This window comes from Monodon monoceros, unplaced genomic scaffold, assembly GCF_005190385.1.
Source record: "Monodon monoceros isolate NGI ecotype Baffin Bay Population unplaced genomic scaffold, NGI_Narwhal_1 Super_Scaffold_9, whole genome shotgun sequence".
Lineage (NCBI taxonomy): Eukaryota > Metazoa > Chordata > Mammalia > Artiodactyla > Monodontidae > Monodon > Monodon monoceros.
Window position 1 is genome coordinate 26184473 of NW_021703786.1, and position 24327 is coordinate 26208799.

General features: G+C 55.1%; 1 protein-coding gene across 6 annotated transcripts in view; it reads right to left on the bottom strand.

Annotated features, from left to right (window-relative positions):
* The window catches only part of RPTOR (regulatory associated protein of MTOR complex 1), a 352911-nt gene that overhangs the window by 10093 nt on the left and 318491 nt on the right, over positions 1–24327 (bottom strand). For 5 of the 6 annotated variants that reach the window (XM_029212146.1, XM_029212152.1, XM_029212148.1 and 2 more), the window contains 7 exons: positions 20323–20426; positions 19529–19712; positions 17866–17979; positions 12146–12251; positions 9117–9231; positions 7376–7500; positions 6216–6320 (listed from right to left, as the gene is read on the bottom strand). In XM_029212146.1, coding sequence (XP_029067979.1) covers positions 6216–6320; positions 7376–7500; positions 9117–9231; positions 12146–12251; positions 17866–17979; positions 19529–19712; positions 20323–20426 — 853 coding nt within the window. The remainder of the gene's footprint in view (positions 1–6215; positions 6321–7375; positions 7501–9116; positions 9232–12145; positions 12252–17865; positions 17980–19528; positions 19713–20322; positions 20427–24327) is intronic. The other variant, XM_029212147.1, reaches the window with a different exon arrangement.

Consider the following 24327-nt stretch of genomic DNA (forward strand, 5'->3'; position numbering starts at 1 on the left):
AGCAGGCGGGCTGCTCTGGGCTCCCCCCAGGAGGGCCCCTCCTCCCTGTCGACGCTGCCGCCTTGACACGGAGAGTGCTCGACTGATGGAGGCTCCGCGCGTGCTGCAGCCTCTCCCCCACTGGGCGAACTCCAGCACCCTGAGTGCCTGAGATCACGGTCCATCCATCTCACTGCCTGGGGCCGGGGGTGGTGGGCGGCCCCCACCAGGATGCAGAGATTCCCGTCTGACTTTATCCTGGATATGAGCCCTGCTCACATGTTCCCATCCAAAAGCTGGCCGTAAAAAAGAGGGAATTTCTTCATTAAAATATAGACGTATGGCACAGGGATGGCTGTAGACTAGGAAGCGGGAACGTGTAAGTCAGGGACCAGACAGAACCCTAGGCCCAGGAGACAGTGAAAAGAAGAAACACGTCGTTTCAGAGGCTTGGGTCCCTGTGATGTCCATGATCAGCCCTCCAGGCTCAGAGGCCAGTCCAGACTGACCTCTAAGGACCCTGTCATCTGGAACGGACCTCTGAGAACCCAACATGGGGATCTGACCTCTGAGGACATGTCATGTAGACCTGATCCCTAAGGACACATCAGCCCCAACCTGAAACGCCCTTAGGAGCTATGGTTCTGGAACTCCGAGGAGGAGGGGCCAGCCCCTGCCCAACCAGGCACGTGTGAGAACCTCCGACCTGTGGGATGGCGACCTCCATTCCCTCCCCAGGGATGCAGACGCAATGCCTCCCCATGGGATCAGGCCTCCCTCAGGGCCCATGAACACCTCCTGGACAGCCGGCAGGTTCAGAGACACAGGACAGGGCTGGCAACAGAAAACTGGGCTCCTCGGGAGCAAATGATCCCACCTAAACTTCCACTTCTCACCTGGGAGGTGGGCGAGAACATGTGGTAGCTGCTTAGGGTCAGAGGAGACAGGGTGGGGCACACGCCTCCTGGGAGAGGAGGGAGCCGTCGTTCCCCACGGCCAGTGCCCCGTCCTGCGTGGGCCCACGGGGGCTGCTACCCGGCCCCGCGTCCTGCCTCCTGCACTGAGAGGGCTTCCTGCTCACCAGGTCCTGCTAATTTTAGACTCTGGATGTGCTTGTGACCCCGGAGGAGGAGTGAGGCTGGGAGGGGAGGGCAGCCGTGACTCCCCCCGCCAGCCACCCCTGTGGTCTGCCGTCGGCGCCCTGCTTGCTGCCCAGATGCTCCAGGCAACGAATACTAACAGCTGCCCCAAGGCCCAAGGTTTACGTCCAGTTCACACACACACCGGTGCTGGACGATCTGTTCCCTGCCCTCCGGGGTGGCTGCTGCCCCCAGGCAGCTGACAACCAGGGGATGGGGCTGCCCTCCTCTGGCCGCCCCAGGTCCTGACCGTGAAAGGTGTCCCCTGGCTCCTCTTCAGGATTTCAGGGCAAGTGACCCTGTCATTCCTCTGAGAACCCAGGAGGCTCTTTCTGAGAGAAATCCTTCCTGTTACAACCACCGCCGTCACTGCTGGCGGGAAGCAAAGGAGTGAAGATTGAGTCAGTCTCGGGTTTTCTCTTTTTCCTTCCTTTTGAACTTTTTACTAAAAGAGTCCTTTGTAAAATACGAAACTGTGAGTTTGTACATCTGTAAGGACATCGTGTTCTCAGCCTCCTGGGACCTGCTTCTCTACCCACTCCAGTTCTGATGGCACGAGGGACCCCTTCAGACCCATAGCCACATGTGCCTTCCTGCAGGGAACCCTTGTTTAGGGAGCGACTAAAGAGAGACCAGAACAGAAAGTTCACCAGAAGGCTGGTCATACTCTAAACTCAGATGCTGCAAATTAAAGGTCAAGAATTCTATCTGCTGCCTGGATTCATAAGGCTCCATCTCTTTACAATTTACCTGACTAGTGAGCTTAGGAGAGAAAAGGGCTCGTTTTGAGCAGGCATATGGGTTTGCTAACCCAGTGTTACCATGTGTATCCACAGTCAGTTGCACATAGGTGTTTTAGTAACTATCAAACTTGTATATGGATTTTCAGATGGAAACAGATGCTTTAAGAGACTTTGCATTAAATTCTGAAAAAGATTCTTTTCTGAAAAATTTGGTGGGAATGCAAATCTCAATCTGGAGCGACTTTTCTGTCCTGATGGAGTCGTGAAATGTGCCTCCTCCCTGCGAGCCTGCGGAGCTGCGCCATCCTCACTCCAGCAGGCTTGGATCTGGACTGTTTTCCATTCCCAGGCTGTTGTGAAGGTGGCCTGGAACAGAGAACTGAATTGTCCTTGAGCCAGCCCAAGAGTGAGTGAGGCCACCAAGGAGGCCGGGAGGTGCGACCATGAGGCCTCGGCTCCCAGGGAGAGTCCTGTCTACGGCTTTCGTTAAGATTTCTTCCCAGAGCCTCACACAGTCAACCTCATTCATCCCATGAGATCTCAGTGCTCAGCTGGTGATGAGTTTTTGTATTGGAGGAGACTGTGTGGATGGAACGAATAAGAAAAACCACAGCCCTGATCCTCTGCTGCCTGAAGAGCACAGCGGGCTAGTGAGCATCCTCAGGCAAAGCAGAGGAGCGGCTCCCACCCCGGCACTCACAGATAAGGGAGAAGGCACTCACCTCCCCGCTTACTGCGGTCAAGAAAGATTGAGACCTTTCGGGCCAGACCTGCGAGGAAACAGGGATTATGGGCTGGATGCAAGGGAAAGCAGGCCAGCCAGAGCAAAATCAGCCAAAATCACACAAACCACAAACGGGAGCAGCCGAGAAGGAAACAGGAGGGAGCGGCAGACGGTGGCCCAGGCCACGGCTGCAGTGGGAAAAAAGGGCCAAATGTACCTATGAATGTGAAAACCCAATTATAAGGGGCTTTGGCTAAAAAGACTCTTTCTAGACAGGAAATTGGAAGCGCTGTGACTTGGGGGAAACATGACCCGACACGGCGTGGGCACTTCCAGTGAGTGGAGGTTAGTGGCCGGATGTGCACTCAGTTAGTGCAGCCCAACCAGCAGGAGCTGACCCACTGGCCAGGCCCGGAGGAGGCAGGCACTTCCGTTTAGGTCCTTAGAGCGAGGACAGCTCTTCATTCACGGGGCCCAGCGGTCAGTGAGGAGGCCTCTGGGGGGTGGGAAGTGTGCTTCCATCTGGGTGTCTGTGGGCGCCGTGGCCCAAGGACGGGCGGTCCCACCATCGGTTCTATTTCAGAGCACGGCTCGCTCAGTTCCGGGGGTGGCCGTGAACCCAGACTGACTTCAGTTCTCCTGACAGCGGGGTACCCCATGAGGGGAGTGTGTCCCCAGGCTAACTGCACATGCATGCATGCATGCCCATGCCTGTGTGCACATGTACACACGGGAGCCAGGGGCATGCTAAGACGATGCGGAGACCCTGCACATTTCACATGACTTCCGAAAAGCAGGGGTAGGGCTCCTGCAAGAAACAGTCTCTTTAGTCACAAACCACGGAATCAAATCTTTGCTAACAAGCTGCCACGACAGCGACTTGGCGAGCAGATTCTGAGCTGGAGAGCGCGCAGGAGAACCTCACAGGCAGACTTTTCTAACTGTTCAGGGAGTGCCAAGTCCTCCCTCCCACGTGCCCTACACAGCAGCATTCACAAATGAGACCCCCTACGCCCTCTGTAGCTGAAGGACACGGTGGGCCAGGCCTCATGGGGTGCACAGCTGTGCAGGATCCCCCATCACAGGCGCGTGGAGGAGCTGATGACCGCAGCCCCCCCAAGGGCGCCTCTTCCCCCCCCCGCAGCTCGTGGCTGCCTGGGACCCGAGACCAGGCGGAGGACCTCACTGTGGAGCACAGGGAGCTTCACGTGCCTGGGGGGCGGTAATCTGGAGCAGGGAGCGGGGGCTGCTGCTTCTGCCCGACAAGGTCCCGGGGGAACACAGCCAGAACTCTGAAGCTGTGGGGGTCCCCCCAGACGCTGACAAGCAACTGCTGTGGAAGCTGCTAGCTCTCCCCACAGGGTCCCAGCCCACAGCTCTGTAACTGTCAAGTCAGAGGCCAAGGCGGGTGAAGAAAAAGAAACAAGGTGCTGATGGGCAGAAGGCAACGAGAAGTTGGCACAGGGGTCAGAATTCCACCAGACCTGCCCCTCGGTTACTGAGCTTGAGCTCCTGAAATAGAAATTACAATCGGGGGTCTCTCCAGCCCTGCTGGGGCTGCGATCCCCGTGCTGCAGAGGGAAGCTGTGGAGACTGAAGGATGTGGGGCCCGGAGAGGCTCCCCGGTTCTCAGTGTGCCCCTTCTGGGCCCTGAAGCACACAAGCCCTTCCTGTCTTGATCCTCTAGAGCAGTCAGCCTCCCAGGCTCACTACCCCTTCCACCTTCCATCCCCCTGAAAGAACAAGGAAGTAATGTCTTCCTTTTTGCTAAGCCCACAGCTGCCTGGTCAAAAGGCAGGGGACAGACCAAACGAACTCTGGCTTAGCCGCCAAGGAGTGCTGCGTGCCTGCCCAAAGCCCCCCTCACCCCACCTGCTGATAAGGACCTGGTGGTAAGACCCCCACCAGCTTCCTGACCCCTCAGCAACAATGCCTCTCCAGGGGGGCTTTCTGAAACCCAGGAAAGGGAGAGGGTCCAGCAGCAAGGAGTCTGTAGCAAACATGTCTACAGCAGTGGAACCACTCTCAAGTTAGGGCTGCAGTGCACACCTGGGCCAGGAACAGCTCTCCACACACAGGTGACATCTGGGGGAGACAAGTGCAGGGGAGCCCTGAGACTGTACTGCTGTCACCTCAGCCTCCTTTCCTCCCAGCTAGACTCTCTGCCCCCCTCCCAAACTGCATGCTGCCCACCCTTGCTCTCACCTTCACTAGAGCAAAGGCAAGTGGCATTGCGGGTAAAAAACCACAGACACATCATTTAGGGGTGGCAGGTATTTGGGGGCGGCAGGTAGGTAGGCCGCTGCAAGAGGAATAAACTAGACAACAGTGTATCCACTGGGCTGCCAGTGGGCTCCCCACTTTCTCATCCTCTGGCCCTGCCGGGAGGCTGACACTGCTCTCGACCAGCCCCTGCCTTCCCCGCACAGGGGTCTGCAAAACGGCGGGAGCCTGGGGTGTGTCCCGTCCTGCTGGACGGCAGCAGGAAGCTAAGGACTGAAAACCACGATTCAACTCGTCCAGCGTGTCCCGCAGTGAAACAAACCTGTGAGCGTGAGCACCTGAGAGCCACGGGGAGGCCGTCAGCCACCTGCTCTGCCGCAGCCAGCAGCACTGAGGCGGGCCTGAGGTGGGGCTGGGGGCTGAGCGGGTGGGAGGCGGGGGCGCTGCAGGGCAGGGATCAGGCTTTTGCTCCAATGTTGGAAAAAGCAAGAGAGAGACAGAGGGACCTGTGACGGCAGCTGTCATCCATGTTAGCCCAGGACCGGGCCCAGAGGGGCCTAGGCAACAAGAAAACGGCTGTGTTGGGTCCTGTGGAGGTGGGTATGCATGACCATTTTGTTCCTGAAGAAAATGTAAAAACATGGCTATTTTAAAAATTAACACATAAGGAAGTGTCTGCCGTGGAGCCAGCTGTGCCCCCAAGGGTCGGCGTCTCCCTAGGACAAGTGCTCTGATGGAGGGGAGAGAAGCAGCCATGTAGGCACCTGATCGGCCACGCGAGGACATGCAAAGACCCCAGGCCAGCAGAGGGGCTGACAGCAAGCCGCTCCGGCCTCCATCTGGCAGCGGCTTTGCGACCACATTGGAGGGTGGCTCCGGCTGAGGGTGTCTCTGGAAATCCAGACCCACGGCCGCATTAATGCTGTGTGAACAGCGAGCGCGGGGCTGAGAGGTGCAGACCTCCTGACAATGGGCCTGGACCCAGAGACCGGAAGGCGGTGCTGGTGTCTCTCACCCTGGGCGTGGGGCAGCCATGCACACCGACAGGCAGCATGCACAGCGGTGGCCGGTGGGTGCTGCAGCCATGCCTCTGTCAGCCCAGGGCAGGCAGGCAGCGCACTGGCCTCCCCCGTAGGACCAGACACAACTGGGGCGCCTGCTGTGTGCTCATCACCGAGAGGCGATTAACTCGGGCACGAGGGGGCACAGAATGCAGCCCCAGGCCCTGCCGCGGCCACGCTCTCACAAGCAACATGAGCTTCCAGCCAAGGACGGGGGCTGTGGGCTGGTCAGAGCTCGGCAGGACTTCCACCCGTGAGCAGAGTCTCCCAAGGAGGAGGCTGGCTGGGTCGTTACTTGGGGAGTCTGAGTGGACTGAGCGCCTGCAGGACCCCGGGGAGCACCCACCTCGGGTGGTGGGCAGCATGTCGGAGAGCCCCTGCCAGGCCGTCACCATTTCTGGATTTTTTTCCAAATCAGCAAAGTTCTTCCAGACTCTGATGGCACCGTCATCTTGGGGAGACAAGAGAGGATATTCAAATGCAGGCCTGGCTGCTCTGGGGAGGGGAGGAGGGCCCTCCCCCGGAGGCACAGGAGGACAAAGGCTGCCCAGCCCGAGGGACAGATGGGTCTCTCGTCTGGTGAGGAGCCTATCAGAGGCAGAGTGAGGCCTGTTCTGGCCTGACCTTGGGCTTCAGGGCTGTGCCTCCGCCTCAGCATTCCCGATCCCCCCCGAGGGGATCACCTGCCAAGAAGAGGCAGTCTCAAGGGGACGGTGCTCAGGGCTTCTCCCCACCTGCCCTCACACGAGACTCAGGAAATGGGCGGGTTGTTCCTCCTGCCTCTCCAGGCTCAGAACGGGGCAGAGGCCCCAGTGTTCTCCGGCAGATGGGCAGCCAGGTGGGCCTGAGTGTGTGGGTCCACCACCTGGCTGTCTGTCCGTCTGTCCTTCCTTCCTTCCTCCTGGTGTTGCTTGCCCCCAGGACCCTGCTCTCTGGCCTCACTAGCCCTTCACACGAGGCCCTCAAGGATGACCTTGCCTCAAGCTGCAGAGGGAGGATGAGGTCATCTGGGGACACACTGGGAAACACTTGCCTGATCTCTGCTGAGAAGTGAAGCCTCGTGCTGCACCTCCACTGGGACCCGACTCCTGAAGAGCCCTGGGTTCCTCTGCTGTGTCTCTGCGCCCGGGGAATCACCCTCTCTGCCTCCTCTTTGGCGCTCAGAGAGGCTCAGTGTGATCTGTCCTCAAACCCCCAACTGACCCTACTGGCTGCCCGCACCACTCTGGGTTTTCGTCCTCCCCCTCCCTGCCTGATGTCTGCCAGGGGGCTGGCTTTGGGCCGGGGCTGGACTTTATTTTCCTGGGGAGGGCTGCCAGCAGGACCTCTCCCCATGGGTGTGCCTTTAATGATGGAGGCCTCCACCTGGGAGCGGTTAGTCCCCTTTGCCAGAAGAAACAATCGAGGTCACAGGAAGCTTTGTGCCAATTTGTGCTGGGGTCTTGCATCTGTCCCCCACCACCTCTGCATTGGGGTTTAGGTCCCCACCACACAAACCCCACTCACCTGTGGCTGTGAGCAGGAGTGAGCAGTCCTGGCCATTCAGATACTCCATGGCCGTGACCCTCGTGTACCGAGGGTTTCCGTTGTGGAAATAATCCAGCTTCTCCCCTTTCTCCCAGTCCCAAAAACTTCAGGGAATAAGAGAGGAATAAGGCTAGTGATCAGGGAAATACAAAAACCACAAGGAAATACCACCTTACACCCACCAGGTCGGCCACCAGCAAAAACACAGAAAGGGACAAATGTTGTCAGGGATGTGGAGAAACTGGAACGCTGTGCCCTGCTGGTGGGAACATAAAATGGTGTAGCTGCCATGCGAAACAAGAGTGGTTCTTCAAGATAACTAAACACAGAACTACCGTTTGGCCAGGATTCCACCTCTGGGTATACACTGTGCACCCAGGTTATATCAGTGTCACTCACAACAGCCAAAGGGTGAAAGCAACCCAAATGCTCATCAATGGAGGCAGGATGTAACAAAATGTGGTCCATACACATGGACTATTATTCTGTCTTAAAAGGGAAGGAAGTTCTGACACCTGCTTTGTTAAGTGAAATAATCCAGTCAAAAAAAGGACAAATACTAGATGATTCCACTTATATGAGGTTCCTGGAATAGACAAATTCATAGAGACAGGAAGTAGAGTGTGGGGTGCTGGGCCTGGGAAGTGGGGAGGGGGAGTCAGTGTTTCATGGGGACAGAGTTTCAGTTTAGGGCGATGGCCTGGAGACGGACAGTGGTGATGGCTGCACAACAAGGTGAATGTGCTTAATGCCACTGAGCTGCAGCCTTAAAAACGGAGAAGACAGTAAATTTTATGTTATGTATAAAAAAAGGAGAGGAATAAGAAACAGGTAAGAATTCTATCCATTTTGGGCTTCCCCGGTGGTGCAGTGGTTGAGAATCCGCCTGCCAATACAGGGACACGGATTCGATCTCTGGCCCGGGAAGATCCCACATGCCGTGGAGCAACTAAGTTCGTGTGCCACAACTACTGAGCCTGTGCGCAGAGCCTGTGAGCCACAACTACTCAGCCCACGTGCCGCAACTACTGAAGCCCGCGCGCCTAGAGCCCGTGTTCCACAATGAGGGAAGCCACTGCAATGAGAAGCAGCCCGCGCACCACAACGAAGAGTAGCCCCCGCTCGCCGCAACTAGAGAAAGCCCGTGTGCAGCAATGAAGACCCAACACAGCCAAAAAAAAAAAAAAAAAAAAGAATTATATCCATTTTATCAGCTATAAAAAGAATTGCGTCCATGGTTCTCTCCCATCAAGTGAGCGCTTTCTCAGTGACATAAGGGCAATGGTCACTATGAATTAACATGGTGTCTTGTTACTGACACTTTCCCTTCACACACTTGCTGTCCTTGCACACAAGCGGGTTCCTCACATGTCCTGTCGCTGTGGGATCCTGATGAGCCCCTGTGCACCGGTCTCTGTTCACTGCACAGGAATGGCCCCATCTTCGTACCAGAAGCTCCCGTCCCGGCCCACACATAACCGTGCTCAGGCCTCTGGAACACCCGTGGTAACGTGGCCAAGTGCAACCCTGGGAGGGCGCGGACAACACCAGGAGAAGGGACGTCTCTCTGCAAGTTTTCCAGCCCCCCCACCCCGAAACAGCCCAAAGGCCCGGGCTGAGGAGCTTCCACACCAGGAGGGTGCAGGGGCATCCTGCCCACACCCCCCAGGGGCTACCTGTTCTCCAGCTGAAAGGCCAGCCCTGCAAGTGCCCCACGTACCAGATGCTGTCTTTGTCAGCGACGGCCACACACGGCGTAAAGGGGTGAAACTTGACCACGGAGGGGACACCAGGGTTCCTGTTCAGAAATATCTGGTCGTCCAGCCTTGTGATACCTGCCAAGGGAAACACACGACTATGGGTCTCAATTTGCAGCAAATGTCAATGATGTATTTTACCAAGGCCGACACCAGTCCCTAATGTTTGGGGACCTGGAGGGGCCCAGAGGAAAGCAGGGGTTACAGCGCACAGGTGGGTTCCTGACAGCAGGGCCCTGCCTCTGCTTGTACATGGCTAGCATTCGATATATAATTGCAACAACTCGTCAGCAATACTCAGATCAGTGCACACTGGTTAAGGTTTTAGGAAAAGAGCACCAAAGATTTTGGAATAAAGCTCAGTAAAGCTGAGATTCGTAACTGAGACCCAAGGCTGAAGCCTCGGTTTGGCCATCGCTGTCTGCAATCCATCCAAGGATGTGAACGGGGATTTGTTCACCAGGCCCCAATACAGCCACTTGGGAAAAAACCCTCGTGGCCCTGAAGGAGCTTTAGAAGAACAATGAAAAGAGGATAAAACTGCTAAGAGCATCTGACAGGTTCACACACATTTCTGGAGAATGACACAGGCTTATGCAGAGGAGCCAGGCGTGGTGGCCCCTCTTCCCTGCACGTCGTAGAGGGTGAGCAGCCCTCATGACACTCAGGCCCCGGGGTCACCCCCTCCTCAGTGGCTGGACGCAAGTCTTGGGTGACACAGAGGAGCTGCTCACGCTTTGTGAACCTGGCGCCGGCCGGGCGAGCTACTGTCACCCACAATTTCAGTCCTTTTCCGCCTCCCTTTGCTAAAACAACTAACACAGAAAACCACTCAACAATCAAGACAGGGTTAAACTAACAGGCAAACAGGTCCCAGAGGGTTTAACTGTTGCCCAGAGGTGCCTTCCCCCACAGCCATGGGTTCCCCAGGACAGAGGTATGATTTGACCCAGGAAAGATGAGGGGATACCCAGGTCCTGAGTCACTGCAGGTGTTCTGCAGACATGCAGAGATCCATGTATGATGGCAAAGTCATGGTGTCATGGGGGGTGGCCGGAGGGGTCATGGATAGAAAAGGCAGCATTAACTTTCCCAGCTCGTATTCTGGGGCCTCGCTGACTTGTCCGGTGACTTTGCTCAGCCCGCAGGTGTGATTCCCGTACTTCTACCGTTCACAGCCTTCCCAGCACACCGCTGGCCTCAGATAAAACTACAACTTCATGAGGAGTCCAGGCTCTGATGCGGCAGGTAGCGGAGGAGGCTGCGGACTCACTAGCGGCCCCGTCCGCCCTGCCCACGTCCACCGGCAGTGATGCTCCCGTCAGCAAGCTCACTTGCTAAGGTTTTCAGCGGCTCAGCAGTTCCTCTTGGTGTGTGTCTGACGAGCAGACCTATTTTTTTCCACAAAGACTGGAAAAGAGAACCCCTGACCCTAATTTACAGGGATACTTTTTTTCTTTTTTGTCTGGAAAACCTAGTTGTTTCTCGAGTGGCTGGCTCTAATTTCACCCCGTTCAGATGTCCGACTGCACGCAGCAGACTGGCTCCCAGGTTGCGCCCGTGGGTACAGGGAAACCAATTTGTTCTGCTGTCCCCGTCCATAGGCCTGGGGTTCTAAAGAACCACCAACTTCCAAGAAAATAGGCCCTTGACCCCATCATGCGGAGAGCTTCTATCATGCTGGGCGGCTCGCTCTCTCCTGGAGAAAGCTGCAGACTCTGAATTCCACATCCCCAGAGGCTTTACATCCAGCCGCGACAGTGCTTTCATAGAGGCGAGTTACAAACAACCAAGATTGGTTTTAGCAGAAGTGACCGCACATTAATGAAACGTGACCCGAGCATCTCACGGAGAGCACTGTGAACACATGCCGAAGTGCTTCCGAACAGCACTGCTTCTGGAAGTGCTCAGTGGGCCAAGGAGTGCGATGGGCCTGGGCAGGCGGGCCAGGGACGAGATCCCGACTCCAGGCTGCCTGCAGGCAGGGACGGTCTCATGGGTTCTCACCCTCAACTTTAAAAAGTAACCGGTAATAATCAAGAGAATTTGACAGGACAGGGAGGCAGGGTCACGACAATAATTCAACAGAAGCGTTAAGAGCCTGCTTATCCGCTCTGTGCGGTACCTGGGCAGGGTCAGTCCACCGCCCGAAGCTGGCCCAGCAATGAGGGCTCAGGCAGAGCCAAAAGACCAGCCCACGCCCTGTGCACTCACAGCTGTGGGACTGGGTCGGTTCCCGGGCCAGCGGGGGCTGTACTGCTGGGAGAGGGAGAGGAGAGAGGCTCGTCTCTGGGGGATGGTGACGGCCCCAGTACTCTGTCCCTGTTCTGATCACAGGGTGGAGGCCCTCAGCTGCCCCCTCCCACCCTGCTTCAGTGCCTGGGGGGCTGCTGCAGCCAAGATGAGGGGGACCCGCGGCCCAGCAGCCCTCCCTGTGGCAGCACTTGTCCACGCTGCTCACTGCCACTTCACCGGGGCGTGGGGCTGGGGGGCATGCAAAGTGGGCGGTTTGGGCATCTGCTGGCAAATTTAGTAAAAGGTTTGGTCAAAATGTGACTGATACACAGCTTTGGGTGATAGAGAGCAATTATTTGGGGGCCTGGTGGGGTCCAGGTAAACACAGCCAGGGCCTGGTGTTTGTCTTCTGTCCCCATGGGGAGGACACAGGCCCACTCCGCCGTGGACCCCAGGGCCTGCGGAGGGCTTGCTCCTTCCTCTCTGGAAACGACAAAAGGCAGAAGACACAATTGTCCAGAAGTTGCCAGTCAAGACAGGAGCTTCCCTGGACGATGATCCCAGAGAGCTTCCAAGTCTCCCTGAGGGCAAAGGCACAGAGTCTCCCGGGACCAGGCTTTGTCAGGCAGGCGGATGGTGCCCCCACCTTGGCACTCCTCCCTCCCTCGAGCATCTCTGCCAGCCTCACTTCTCCCCTGCACAAGGGCGGGTGGGCGCCTGCTCAACAACTGCGGTGGCCCCTGGGGACACTGCTTACCCTTCTGGATGAGCTGCTGCGCCTGCTTCCTGACGCGGGTGTTTCGCAGAAACCGCCACTCCCGCTCCTTGCGGATCTGACTCTCCAGGTCATGCTCTTCCGGGATCTTCAACAATAAAAAAACAATTATTTCCAGATAAGAGGATTCGTCCTCCGCAGGTGCTAAAGAATCTGGGTTCTCTGGTCAGCCCAGTGTCCAGTGCCCTACCGCAGGCTAGAGCAGAGCATTACAGTCAGAGGTTGGTCACTGGATCCCCGAAGCAGCTTCCCTCTCTATGCTGGGAGTGCCGCTCACTGCTGCCCGCTGGGCTTAGAGGCTCTGAGACCTGGGACCGGGTGGGGGGAGGGCTGGCCGGCGCGGGGACTCGGAGTGGAGACTTAGGAAACCCCTGCCCCCACGATGGCCCAATGGTGGAAGCCAGAAGTCGTCGCACTCTGACAGGGCAGCAGGGGGGCTGCTTTCAAAGCAGACAGATTTTGAGGGGAGATTCAGGGATAAGGGCTGGGTGTTTTCCGAAGGAGGGGACACAAAGGGCCCTGCTGTGCCAGACACTAAATTTGCTCCTTCTTGCCCTTAAATGCAAAATCGGAAAAAGATGGGCTGTGCTCAGAGACTTTTGCTTTTATTCTTTGATGCCAAAGGGAACAGAGGCATCTGGTTAGAAGATGAACGAGCTCATGAGAAGTGACAGAGGACAGCAGCCAGGGCATGGCTACCCCGTGACAGCTGCGAGAGGCAGGCCGGGCCTGAGGGTGGGACCTTCTCTGGGAGTTGCTGCCCGCCCCACTCCACCTAATGCAGCAGAGGGTGAAGCTGGCATCGGATTCCGCACAGGTGGAGATTGAGGAAGGGGCTTCGACCCTATGCCAGAGAACTTCTGCCCTCCCTAATCAGCTTTCAAGAAACGGAGTTTATCTGCATGTGAAGTATATGGATGCTGTGGAACAGTCCCCTTTCCTGGATAAGGGCCCTTCTTGCTTCATGGCTGGCGTGTGTGCATGTGGGCTACAGATGGGTGTGCCTAGGAGAGGGCCGCACTTAGCAAATAATAAGTTATGATTTAAGTCTACTTTATTCATAACAATCACTTGTCATGTAAAAAAGATGTATCTCCTAAATCACATAGTCAATCTGGCTAACTCTGGTTCCCTGCTTGAAAACTCAGAGTTGTAAAATCCCAAAATACAAAAGGAATCAAGTAAACTAGGAAAAACCCTTCTTCCACTTAGCTGAGTTAACCAGCCTTGTACTCAGCCAGGTAACACCACACAGGCAGAAGGAGCCCATATTCATCCTGGAGAAAGCATCAGGATGAAGGACAGTGAACGTGGTCATGTGCACGTGCCCGTGTGTAAGTGTGGCTGAGAAATGAGGTGACGTCTACACGGAGAGGAGTTCAGCTCACGTTTTAGGCAGTTATTACATGAAATGGTCATGGAGCACTTTCGTGTCTCCTCCTAGAATGTTCTGTGTTATCTCTGATCACAAATGAACAACCCCAAACCTCACCTCGTCCCTGTGTACAGGTGCCGAGGCCTCTGTGTTCCAGCATTTCACTGCTACACTCCTTTTTTTCTCTTAAAAATCACAAAACTACACCCAGCAAAACAGCAAAGATATCCTGACACAGAGACAACCGAAGAAAAGTCACCCAGAGCCTCCAGAGCACAGTTAGTGCTGTAGACATAACCCCACAAAGGTACTTGGGATAGACGGTGGGTTTTTACCAGTTGGTTTTGTTTCATGACAATCCAGAGATTATTTGAAAACAAATAACAAATAACCAATAACGTAGAACAATAATAAGAAAACCCCACATGAAAAGACTGAGACTGCACCTGAATAAATCTCTCGTTTCTGCGGGAATAAATTAGAGGAAGGGTCTAGACAAGCAGGAAGGGAGTGGGACAGGCAGGAATGAAGTTCTGGACTGTACTCCCCATGGTGGGGGCAGGTGGGAGGAAGGAAGGGGGACGGGAGGCAGCTGCGCATGGGCGTGTGGCCACACGTGCCTTGGGGACACAGACAGGCTGACATCCACGGCACAGCCAGCCATCACTGCCCTGGCCTGAGTCCTGTGCAGCAGAGCGTGGCGCTCCCGGGAGCAGTCCCACGGGCATACAGGCTCTGCTGAGCTCAGAGAAGGACTTGCAGAACTGAACTGAACTAAACCGCAGCCCAGGAACCAGAGCACGCATCGTCTTGGGGATAATCGCCATGAAGTACTAGGACAAGCAGGGGCGGAGAGCAGTGGGACAGTGTGGGAGGCGAGGGTGGAGTGAGACGAGGAGAGGACAAGAGAGCAGAAGAGGCCATGAGAAGCAGCCGGCATTGGCCGGCCGGGATGGACAAGGATGTACGGAGGGACCAGACAGACGATTTCCCACTCAGCCTTTCTTAATCACCTGCTCATGTGCTCCTCCCCTCCCCCACGGCTCTGCAGGCTGAACAAAAGCTTCTGACTAAACAAAAGCCCAGACCCACACTGTGCTGCTTTCCTCTAAGCAGAGCTGGAGGGACGTGGGCGTGGGAAATAGTGTTACGTGATTAGGATCACGACACTCCTCGAATCCCTAACACCTCCTGGCTTTTCCTCAAACAGAAACCAATTACGGTGCTGAAGCCTCCTGAGGAGCTGGCGGCTGACAGCTGGTGAGGGTGTCCCCCTCGCTCCTCCTCGCCTGTCACTGGGGCAGGCTGGGCTTGGGAACAAAGGAAGGCCAGAGGGTCTGCAGAAGCCTGAGGGCGGGCATTTCCACGTGGAGCAGGTTCTCACATGATGAATTCGTGAATCACAGGGCTGGGTCTTACCCTCAATGCCTCTGAATTTAAAGAGGTTCAAGTGCACGGGATAAAATTCATGACAGGCACGTGACTATCATGATTGCAGCATGACCCCTGGGGAAGGCTCATGATGTCAATGCTAAATTCTCAGACACCGAGCTCCCTGGGTTCCCACCAGAAACAAAGCCGAGTTCTGTGGCAGGACAGAGTACCTCTGCGCTTGCCTCTCACCTCGTTTAATAACAAACACCCTCCCCAAACAATGACGGGGGTCAGCAGTACCGGGAGGGTGTTCACTGGCTGCGGGCTGACCCGGCTCAACCCGCCACCTCTGGACACGACATCTAAGGGGTGAAGACCACTGACTGCCAAGGAAAAAGCTCTGAAGTGCAGATCAGAGTTCACTGCAGGTACTGATACCCAACTATGGGCACTTTCGTCATCAGGCCACACTTCTCGTAAAGCATCAGGGTGACCGAGATACAGTTCACATGCATTAAATTTCACCCTTTTGGGCACAGTATGTAACCACCACCACAGTGAGCATGTTGAACAGTCCCCCACACCTCAAACTGCCAGGTGCCCTCTGTAGTCAAGCCCTCCCCCCAGCCCCAGCCCAACACCCTGCCCTCTGTTCTCTGTCCCTGCAGCTTTGTTTCGCCTTTTCCAGTGGTGGCTGTGGGTCTGCATCTGAGTGAAACACGTGAACACGTAAGTAGAGGTCCCCACAAACCGCAGCCCTCGCCTGCGGAGCCTCCCCCCGCGGTCAGCTGACGTGCGCTGCTGGAGGGCACCTGCACTCTGAGTCTGAGTACTCGGTGCTGAGGAAAGGAAAGCAAATCCTTAGAGAAAAGTCAAGATCATTTCTAAGTTTAAGAGAAACGTGTTTTGGATTACCTATGCCACTTCTCCCCACAGGGAGATGACTGAGAACAGGCATCCCTGGAGACTTCAAGGACAGCCACTCAGCACCCCATCCAGTAGCTTCCGAGACTTACAGTCACTGCCGTTTCAGTGAGATGGCAGACCAACCACCTAGAGTCCAAGTCACTTGACCACACTTGCCTTAAGCAGGAGACTGTATCAACGAAACTGAACTTCCATTACTATTAGACTAAACCCCCTTGACTTTCAAGCAGATGGTATGTACCACAGATCTAAAGGACAGCTCGCTACCTACAGCACCAGTGATGAACTGTCTCCTGGGACAAATTCTGGTGTTTGCCTACTCCCTCCTTCCTTAGCCAGAGGAGCCCGAGATGTCCTGTCTGCAGGCGGATAGGTCAGCAGGAGCAGGCCGACCCTGGCGTGGACAACACACTTGGTTGACTGTAACAGGCCTCAATGATCTCTTGGGGTCATTTCTTTATTTTTTATTATTTTTTAAAATTTATTTATTTATTTTTGGCTGTGTTGGGTCTTCGTTTCTGCATGTGGGCTTTCTCTAGTTGCAGCGAGTGGGGGCTACTCTTCGTTGCGGTGCATGGGCTTCTCATGGTGGTGGCTTCTCTTGTTGAGGAGCACGGACTCTAGGCGCACGGGCTTCAGTAGTTGTGGCACGCAGGCTCAGCAGTTGTGGCGCACAGGCTTAGTTGCTCTGCAGCATGTGGGATCTTCCCAGACCAGGGCTCGAACCCTTGTCCCCTGCGTTGGCAGGCAGATTCTTAACCACTGCGCCACCAGGAAAGTCCCGGGGTCATTTCTTTAATATATATTTTTCCTGATTACAAAGGTACTTCGTGCTAAGTGTAGAAAGTATGGCCATCCTGTGGCCAGTTTACGTCCTGCTTTTTTTTCCCTTTTAAAGAAATTTTATCATGAGCATTTTCTTATGTTACTAATTTCAAAGCTTTATTTTTTAATAGCCCCAATAATATCGTATCAAATACTTCATCCTTTTTTAACCATTCCCCTCCTGTTGGACATTTCCGTGGATCCTAGTTTTCGCTACTGAGAGAGTGCTTCTTTTCAGCAACGGGGCTTGATAAATTAGAACCCTATCACCTGCCTCAGGCACTGACAACCATTATTCTGTGTTGTAACTGACAAAAATCAGTATCACTACAGGGAAACAGGAAGGCCGGAGAAAAGTTGTAATAGAGTCCAAATACTCTTCCTGGAAATTACTTGGATATGTAGCTTGATATACAAGTGAGAATAAACTGCAGTTTTCAATTTTCCATTATCTATGAGGGAAGAGGAAGGTGGTTTTGTAAGAACGTGCTTTAGATCAGCAAGTCTAAAATGAACCCCTGCAGCACTCCCTGCAGAAAGACGGGCACGAAGACTCAGCTCTGACAGCACTGCCCTGTCTCACCCTGGCACCCTGAATGTGTGGCCGGAGTCTGTAGCAAGAGGACGCACGTCACGTCATCAAACCTGGAAGGCAGTGTCCCGGAATAAGCCAGGTCACCCCAGTCAGCTAGCATAGTCCAACAGCCCCCAGAGCCAGAAGCGGCCCAAGTGAGGCCTGGGGACCGCCTGGATGACCTTGCTAATCAAGACAAAATGGCACATTTTATACTGGCAAGCTCGGAAAAGGCAGGTAAGTGAGGTCTGTTTCTTTTACTGTTTTTTACCTGTTAATACCAGCTACCATGACAGCAATCTGGCGTCCCCTCAACAGCCACCCTCGGTGGGACAGGAGGCCAAGTGGGTACAGCAGGGCCCTGTGCAGCCGGCACCTGCCCCGGGCCACGGCTCAGGGCAGGGCCTGCGCAACTGCACCTGGGCTGCTAGGAGTCACAGCATGTGGCCCCCGAGGGTCACAGTGAGCAAACCAGTGGGGATCAGACCTTGAGCTCAGAGCAGAGGGGTTCAGACACCCAGGCCTGAGGCCGGGGCTCTGGAGTCCTGTGTGCGTTTGCTGAGGAGATGCGGGCAGTGCATGCCAGGGGATTCTGGCTTTAAACCCTGAGAGCTGCTGACACACCACTACCTTCATGACAGGCTGGGCGAAGTACCGCGCGCTCCAGTCGCAGAACCCTGTCTGCATTGTGGCCGAAATGAAACTTTTGTGCCCGGCAGCATCATCTGGGTCGTCAGTGGTCTTCGGGGCATTTGGAAAGGAGGAGGGGAGGAGAAGAGAGAAACAGAGTTAGTCACGTCACCCCCGAACTTCTTTGTGAGCTCGAGACAGTCCATCCCTGGAGACCAAGGCACAGGGGTCAGGATTCTGAGGGCAATATCTCCGTGGTGCCCTCACTTCTGCGTCCTGGTGCCCAAGGAACCCCGACTGTCAGGACAGGGCTCTGAGTCTGCGCTCAGAGGCCGAGCATCCCCCAGGGCTGGCTGAGGTGGCCTGGGCTGCAGAGTCCCTGACACTTGCCATCGGTGCTGAGTCAGCAGCCCCACGAGGCCTTTGTTGCTTGGTCCCAGGGCCGCCGCTCCCACCAGGCCAGTCATACACATAGGACCTTGGCCTACCCTCTGGCTCCTGGATAAGAGCACAGTAGAGCTTGGGCCAACTGGGACTTCTAAGCATTAAAACTTAAAACACGTGGCTCTGCTCACTGGGACAATGGTTCAGTTTGTTCCCCGCTGCAGAACCAATGGGGGCCAGGATGGCAGAGCAGGGGTTTGCCTCACTGCACGTGGCCAGGCATGAGAAGTGCCTCACAGAGGAGCCCCTGCTACCCAGGGAGACACGCTGGGTGGAAAATCCCACAGATGGGGTCAGCAATAAGGTCTTACCTCCCGCCTGACAGGGGAACCGCAGCCACCTGCCGCCACCTCGCAGCTCTGCTGGGCCAGGACCCACGGATCATGGTCCAGCCGCTCCTGCCTGGCTGCCCCACGTAGGGTCCAGCCGGGAGGCTAAACGTGGCACCTGGCGTTGTGGCCGTTTTTGTTCCTCAGCCATCGAGGCGAGGGGAGCAGGCAGCTCCAAAGCCAGGTGGCGGGGCCGGTGGCAGGTGTGGACACCTGTCCATCCCCAACACCTGCATCTAGTTCCAAAGTCAGGGTACAGGCTGCTGTGACCTTCCTGTTAAAATTGCCGGTCACTGGTGAGCTGAGACGTGTCCTTGGCGCATTCAGAACACCCTCGCTATACCGTTTGTGCTTGGCCGGGACAGCAGCAAGCAGTCTGGACAAGACACGAGGCCCCAGCTTTTGTGTCCACCCTGTTATGTGTTCTCACAACCCTGACAAACAAGGACGCCAATTCCTCCCTCTCCTGAACGGCCTCGTTTAACTTAGCGGCTGAGACCACACCCACCTACGGGGCATAATTGAATGTTGATGGAAAAAGCAAACAACCTGTCAGAACAAGCGCTTCTGTGGAGCAGCTGCCACGTTTAGTGGAGACAAATGCTATTGACTGAGAAGGGAAAAAGCCAATCAGCCCATGTGCTGCTTGTTACATGGAAGCTGCCAAGAGTGAACCCAGAACAAGGGGCTGCAGGAGGAAGAGGGACACCCTGCAATATCTGCCCAGATGTGGGGGCAGGAGCCCAGAGCCGTCGGTGGCTCACGGCTTTCTGCACCCGGGCCGAGGCCACATGCACCCCGTCGCCCGAGGTGGTGCCTCTCCTCTCAGGAGTGAACGTCCCAGCACCCAAGCCCATTAGAGTTAGTGTTTAAAACCACATCCGTACCTGGTCTGGGCCCTTGTCGAACATCTTCCGTGTCCGGGGGAACTGGTGGGAGTGGGGTGTGTACTGTACCGCCACGGGGCCTGTGGTGCCCGGCCGGCCTGCAGGCAGGTCTCGGCTGACCGGCTGCTTGGCCACGTCGTTGGTCAGGCTGGAGCTGCTTGCACTGGATGTTGGCGGGGAGCCTCTGCCGTCGGGAAAAAAGAAACACTGTTTTACCCAGAACCCACTCCTTTGAAACCAAACCCTAAGCAACTTCCCCTGGTACTGCCTACTCCCAGATCCTGCGAATGGGCCCAGGGTCACAGCTCGGACCATCCTCAATTGGTGGCTTGGCAACGTGACCTCCGAACCTGAGCTGCTGATGCTGAATGAATGAGCCCTCCTAGCTTCTGCCTGCAGGTTCTGAGAACCATCTTCCCCTGAAAACCAATGCAGCCGGAGGCAAACTCAGGCAGGACTTTGAGTAGGCTCCAGGAGGGTGCAGGGCACGTCTACTCCCCTGAGATCCAGTGCACAGCTCTGTGAACACTGATTAAGTGGAGGGTTCCACCCTGCTGGTCACTCACTGGAAGACACGGACCCTCTCTGATAAAATTCTGAATGGAGTCAGGTTCAGGTTAACTTTTGCTGTCACAATTGTGCAGATAAAGGTAGGAAAGGATTCTAGGAGGGGCTCAGATGAGAAGATGTCGGGGTGTGAGAGAGAGCCTGCAGGCTGGAGAGGGAGGGGGAGGCGGGGGGAGGCTGTGCTGGGAACCTCCCCAGATCCCGGAAGGCAGCTGCCCATCACTCACCCCGCCTGGTGGATGTGGATGCCCTTGTTGGTGGGGCTGGCGGGTGCCGACTGAGTGAGGGAAGAGGTGGTGAGGATGCGCTGAGGCCGGGCGTTCACTGTGGCCTGAAGGAACAAAGGGACAAGTGAGGTGGGTGGTCACTGTGACAACCTGAGGCTACAAGACAAGCACAGGTTGGTGGCTGCTTTTGAGTGGCTTCAAAATCACAGAAAAGGGCTTTTGGCTGAGGAAATCTCATAGGAATGGAAGGGCCCAGTTAAAATTTTCCCCGCAAATGTCACCCGCTAGATAAAATGATATTCTGTTGCTTTTCTGGAAAGTATTCACCTGGTTCAGTGAGGCTCCAAGGACGGCCCCGAAACGCTGTCACAAAACTGCACTGGGACTAATGAGGAGTGGGGGGGTCTGGAAGTTGGGGAGAAGGCTCTCCAGGCTCCCTCTCATGGCAGGGGCTCCCCTGGAGGGAGCAGCTTCCTGGGCAGAGCTGGCACTTGGGAAGGAGCCTGCCTAGGCTCAGCCTCGGTTGTTCGTTGTCATATTTCGGCACAGGCTCAAAACAGCACCTTGGGTGCAGCATTTTGTGAATGGAGACAAGACCCAGGTCTGTGCACTTCCTCCCATGATCACGTGCAGGTTTGATATTTTACCCAGCAGAGGGTCTGTGCCAGCCTGGGCTGGCAGTCAGGAGGGAAGCAGCTTTGTTGTGATTTTTTAAAATGGTGGAGGAGACAATAAGCAAACAGGGGTGTCACTGCTTAGCTACTGGTGGACCCACTGATGCCGAGTTCTTTCCTGGACCTCTGTTCTGAGTGCTGGACAGCTGGATGGGCCTGCTGGATCTGGACATCCAGGGTGAAAGGACCAGAAAGGGGCTGATGCTGTGGAGGGGGCGCCACTCTGGCAGGAAGAGAACAGGAGTGGCGGCTGTTGGCCACCACTTGCCCAAGTGTGGCTGGTGCCAGGCTCAGTTCTCGAAGATTGGGTGTCACCCAGTGAGATGGGCGGAGCCTCGACCTTCATGGGGTGATGCTCCAGGAGAACCCTGGACTGGCTACTTACAGAAGACCCTCAAATTCTGGCTTATTCTCTCAGCAGTTAGGAAGGCCATACCTATATTCAGCTGACAGGTAGAAAATTACAGAATACAAAACCACCAACATAATACCAATGTTTCCCAGATAATCCTTCACTTTGAAATGCAAACAGCAAGAACTGAATCATAACCAGCCTATAAAAACTTTTTTATTTTTTGAATTATAAAAGTTGTATTGTTTGTGTTTGTTTTGCTTTGCTATTTAAGTTATTTGGCCTCCACACACACACAACCCCAACAAAGCCTGAGAGCCAAATGATCCCTTAAGAGGTCTAAAAGGAGAAAAGAAATTTAAGCTAAGAAACTATAAACCGAATATGTGTCTCCTCAAAATTTCTAGAAAATCAGTGGGAGAGAGAGACAGAGGAGAGACAGAAAACTTTGGGGTTGAAATGCAGACTTCGGCTGAATCCACGACCTTTCAAAGTTTCCCTGAGCACAGAGGCTCTGCCACTGCCTGAGCTGGAGCCCACGGTGCTGATCTCCCCCGAGACCCCCACCCCGGCTGCTCCCCTCCAAGGACGCTCCAAAAGGGAAGAAGCGCGTGGGCCTGGGGTGACTAACTCTGCTTCCCTGCTCTTCCCTGGGGGTGGAGGTGGCACAGCCCTGGCTTGTTCTGTCTCAGCCTCGAGGGCAAAGAAGACAGCCGTGATTTTTTAATGCAGTTCACGCTGACGGCTGCTGCACCCAGCTCTAGTTTTGCATCCGTTCTGGAAATCCTGAGAGGTGGGCATGTCACTGGTTGGGGAGGCCCCATGACTGGTGATCGATCCTAGGGTTTCAGGCTTAGATGAAGCTTCTTTGCCTAACGTTTCCTATTTGTGCAACAAACATTCACTTCAGTGGTGCTGCAGTGGTGAGCATGAGTGGGGGGTGGCCACGCAGACCCGCCTGTCCATGGGATTGGTGTGGATGGAGGCTGCTCCGGGAGCAGGTGGCGAGCAGGTTGTGGGAGATGTCCTCCAGGAAGGCCCCTTTCTGTGCTGGTTCCAGTCGCCGTTTCACACAGAGAGCACACCACCAGGAAAGGGTAACAGAGAAACACCGGTGTGCTTGCTGGATGTCAGGCTTGGGCTGTATATGGAGGAGGATGGAGCGTGGGTCTGAGAGACCCCAGGACCTCACCGCGAGCCCCATCCACTGCGAGCACACTTGCCCATTGTTCTCACGGTGTCAACACCCTGTCATTCTCCCTCCATGACACTGCACTGGAGTCACTGGACCAGCAGACGCGCTTTGATGAAGGCCCGAGGTGAGTTCCCTTCCCAACAAGTGTTGAGTCCAGAAGAGGAAGGGCAGCAGTGGGAGGTCATAATTAGGGCTACAAGCCAACTTTTTAGAGAGTGGCAAACACCTTGTTAGTAGGATTCTAGGTCAGATGTACGCTCTTAGCCCAGTGCAAACACAGAAACGATTTGCAGGGACACTCACACAGCCCCACCTGTGCTCCCCACCCCCATGCAGTTAATGGGGGTGGTCGCTGTAACGGGAGCCTGGGGCCGTAATAAGACACCCCCTCTGTCTCCCGCTCCCAGCGCTTTCTTACTCTGCAGATCTTCCACTAGAACACGTCACCTCACAGGGATGCAGGGAAGCGTGATCCAGTGCAGAGAAAACACTCTACAGAGGTGATGAGGACAGCGAGTTTCCCAACTGGATCTCGACACAGTCAGGGTTTAGGACACCAACGGAGGCTTTTGGCTGCTCTCTCTTGGGGGATGGAGTATTTCAGAAAAGTCCCTGTTAACTGCATACCAAAGATGTGGATTCATGTGGGAGGAGGTGATTCCCCAAAGGGTCGTCTACAGGTAATTCTGGGCTAAGCATGAGGCAGAGCCCCTGGTTGCTGGAGCACTGAGAATGGACACCTATGAAAGCACGTGACTCTATTTATCTAAAGAGTAATTTTTCTGTAAACCACACTTCCTAGATAAATAATATAAACTTTCCTTTTGGACTCTAAGTCCCAGGTAGAATTCACTTAAAGCAACGGTGGTGACCGTGATGAATTAGCTGGCACTTGGGAGAGCCGCACACCTGGGGGCCTGGGTGCCCTCAATCCTCGGCCTCGCAGGAGGGGAACTCGCATCAGTGAGGCCAGGACTGGGCAGAGCAGGGAGGCTCCATTTTCACAGACGAGGAGGATGACACCCACTCGAGTCCGCTGTGCCTTTCTCCAGGACCTCCTTCCTTTTCCTCTGTTTCTTTCCCCAAGACTGTACTTCCTCCCTCCCTTGGTCACAGGCCCTAATATGTTGTAACAAACGTACATTTTAGAGAAGTTTGATGTTTGAATCAATCGTATCCTTAGTTGAAAAAGCAGATGACAAGACTATTTCTTAGTTTTGTATTACAGAGTGAAAGAGTTACCTTAACTCACTGGCCTCTCTCCTACAGACATTGACAGGACTCCACACTCCCTGAGGGTGGAACAGCATTCAGGTGCCTCTGTGGCGAGTCACACGGTAGGATGATGAAGAAAGTGGGCGAGGGGCTCACTGGGCGCAAGGGGAGGTCAGAGCGGAGTAAACTACCCGATAGTCCCGAGTCGGCCGACAGCAGTGCCCAGCACTTTAGCCATGAGGCTGGCAGTGCTCACAGGCAGCAAGTGCCGCGAACACTGTGCACCTAGGAGCCTCTGCTTCCAGAGAGAGTCACACGTGTGACCAGAGGCTGGGGTTAAACCCAGAATGTGTTCCTGAATTATCCTCATTGCTTCCTTAAGGAGGAAGAGGAAGTTGACTGCTACAACAGTTTAAGACTGGGCACACGATGAGGCTGTGTCATTACTACTTGTGATGCTACCAGGAGCTGAAGTAGCAGCCACAGACAATGAGATGATTCAATCAGCCAGGAAAAGACAGAACTTCACCAGTGAAGAATAACGTCGGTGGGGGAATCGAACACCACAC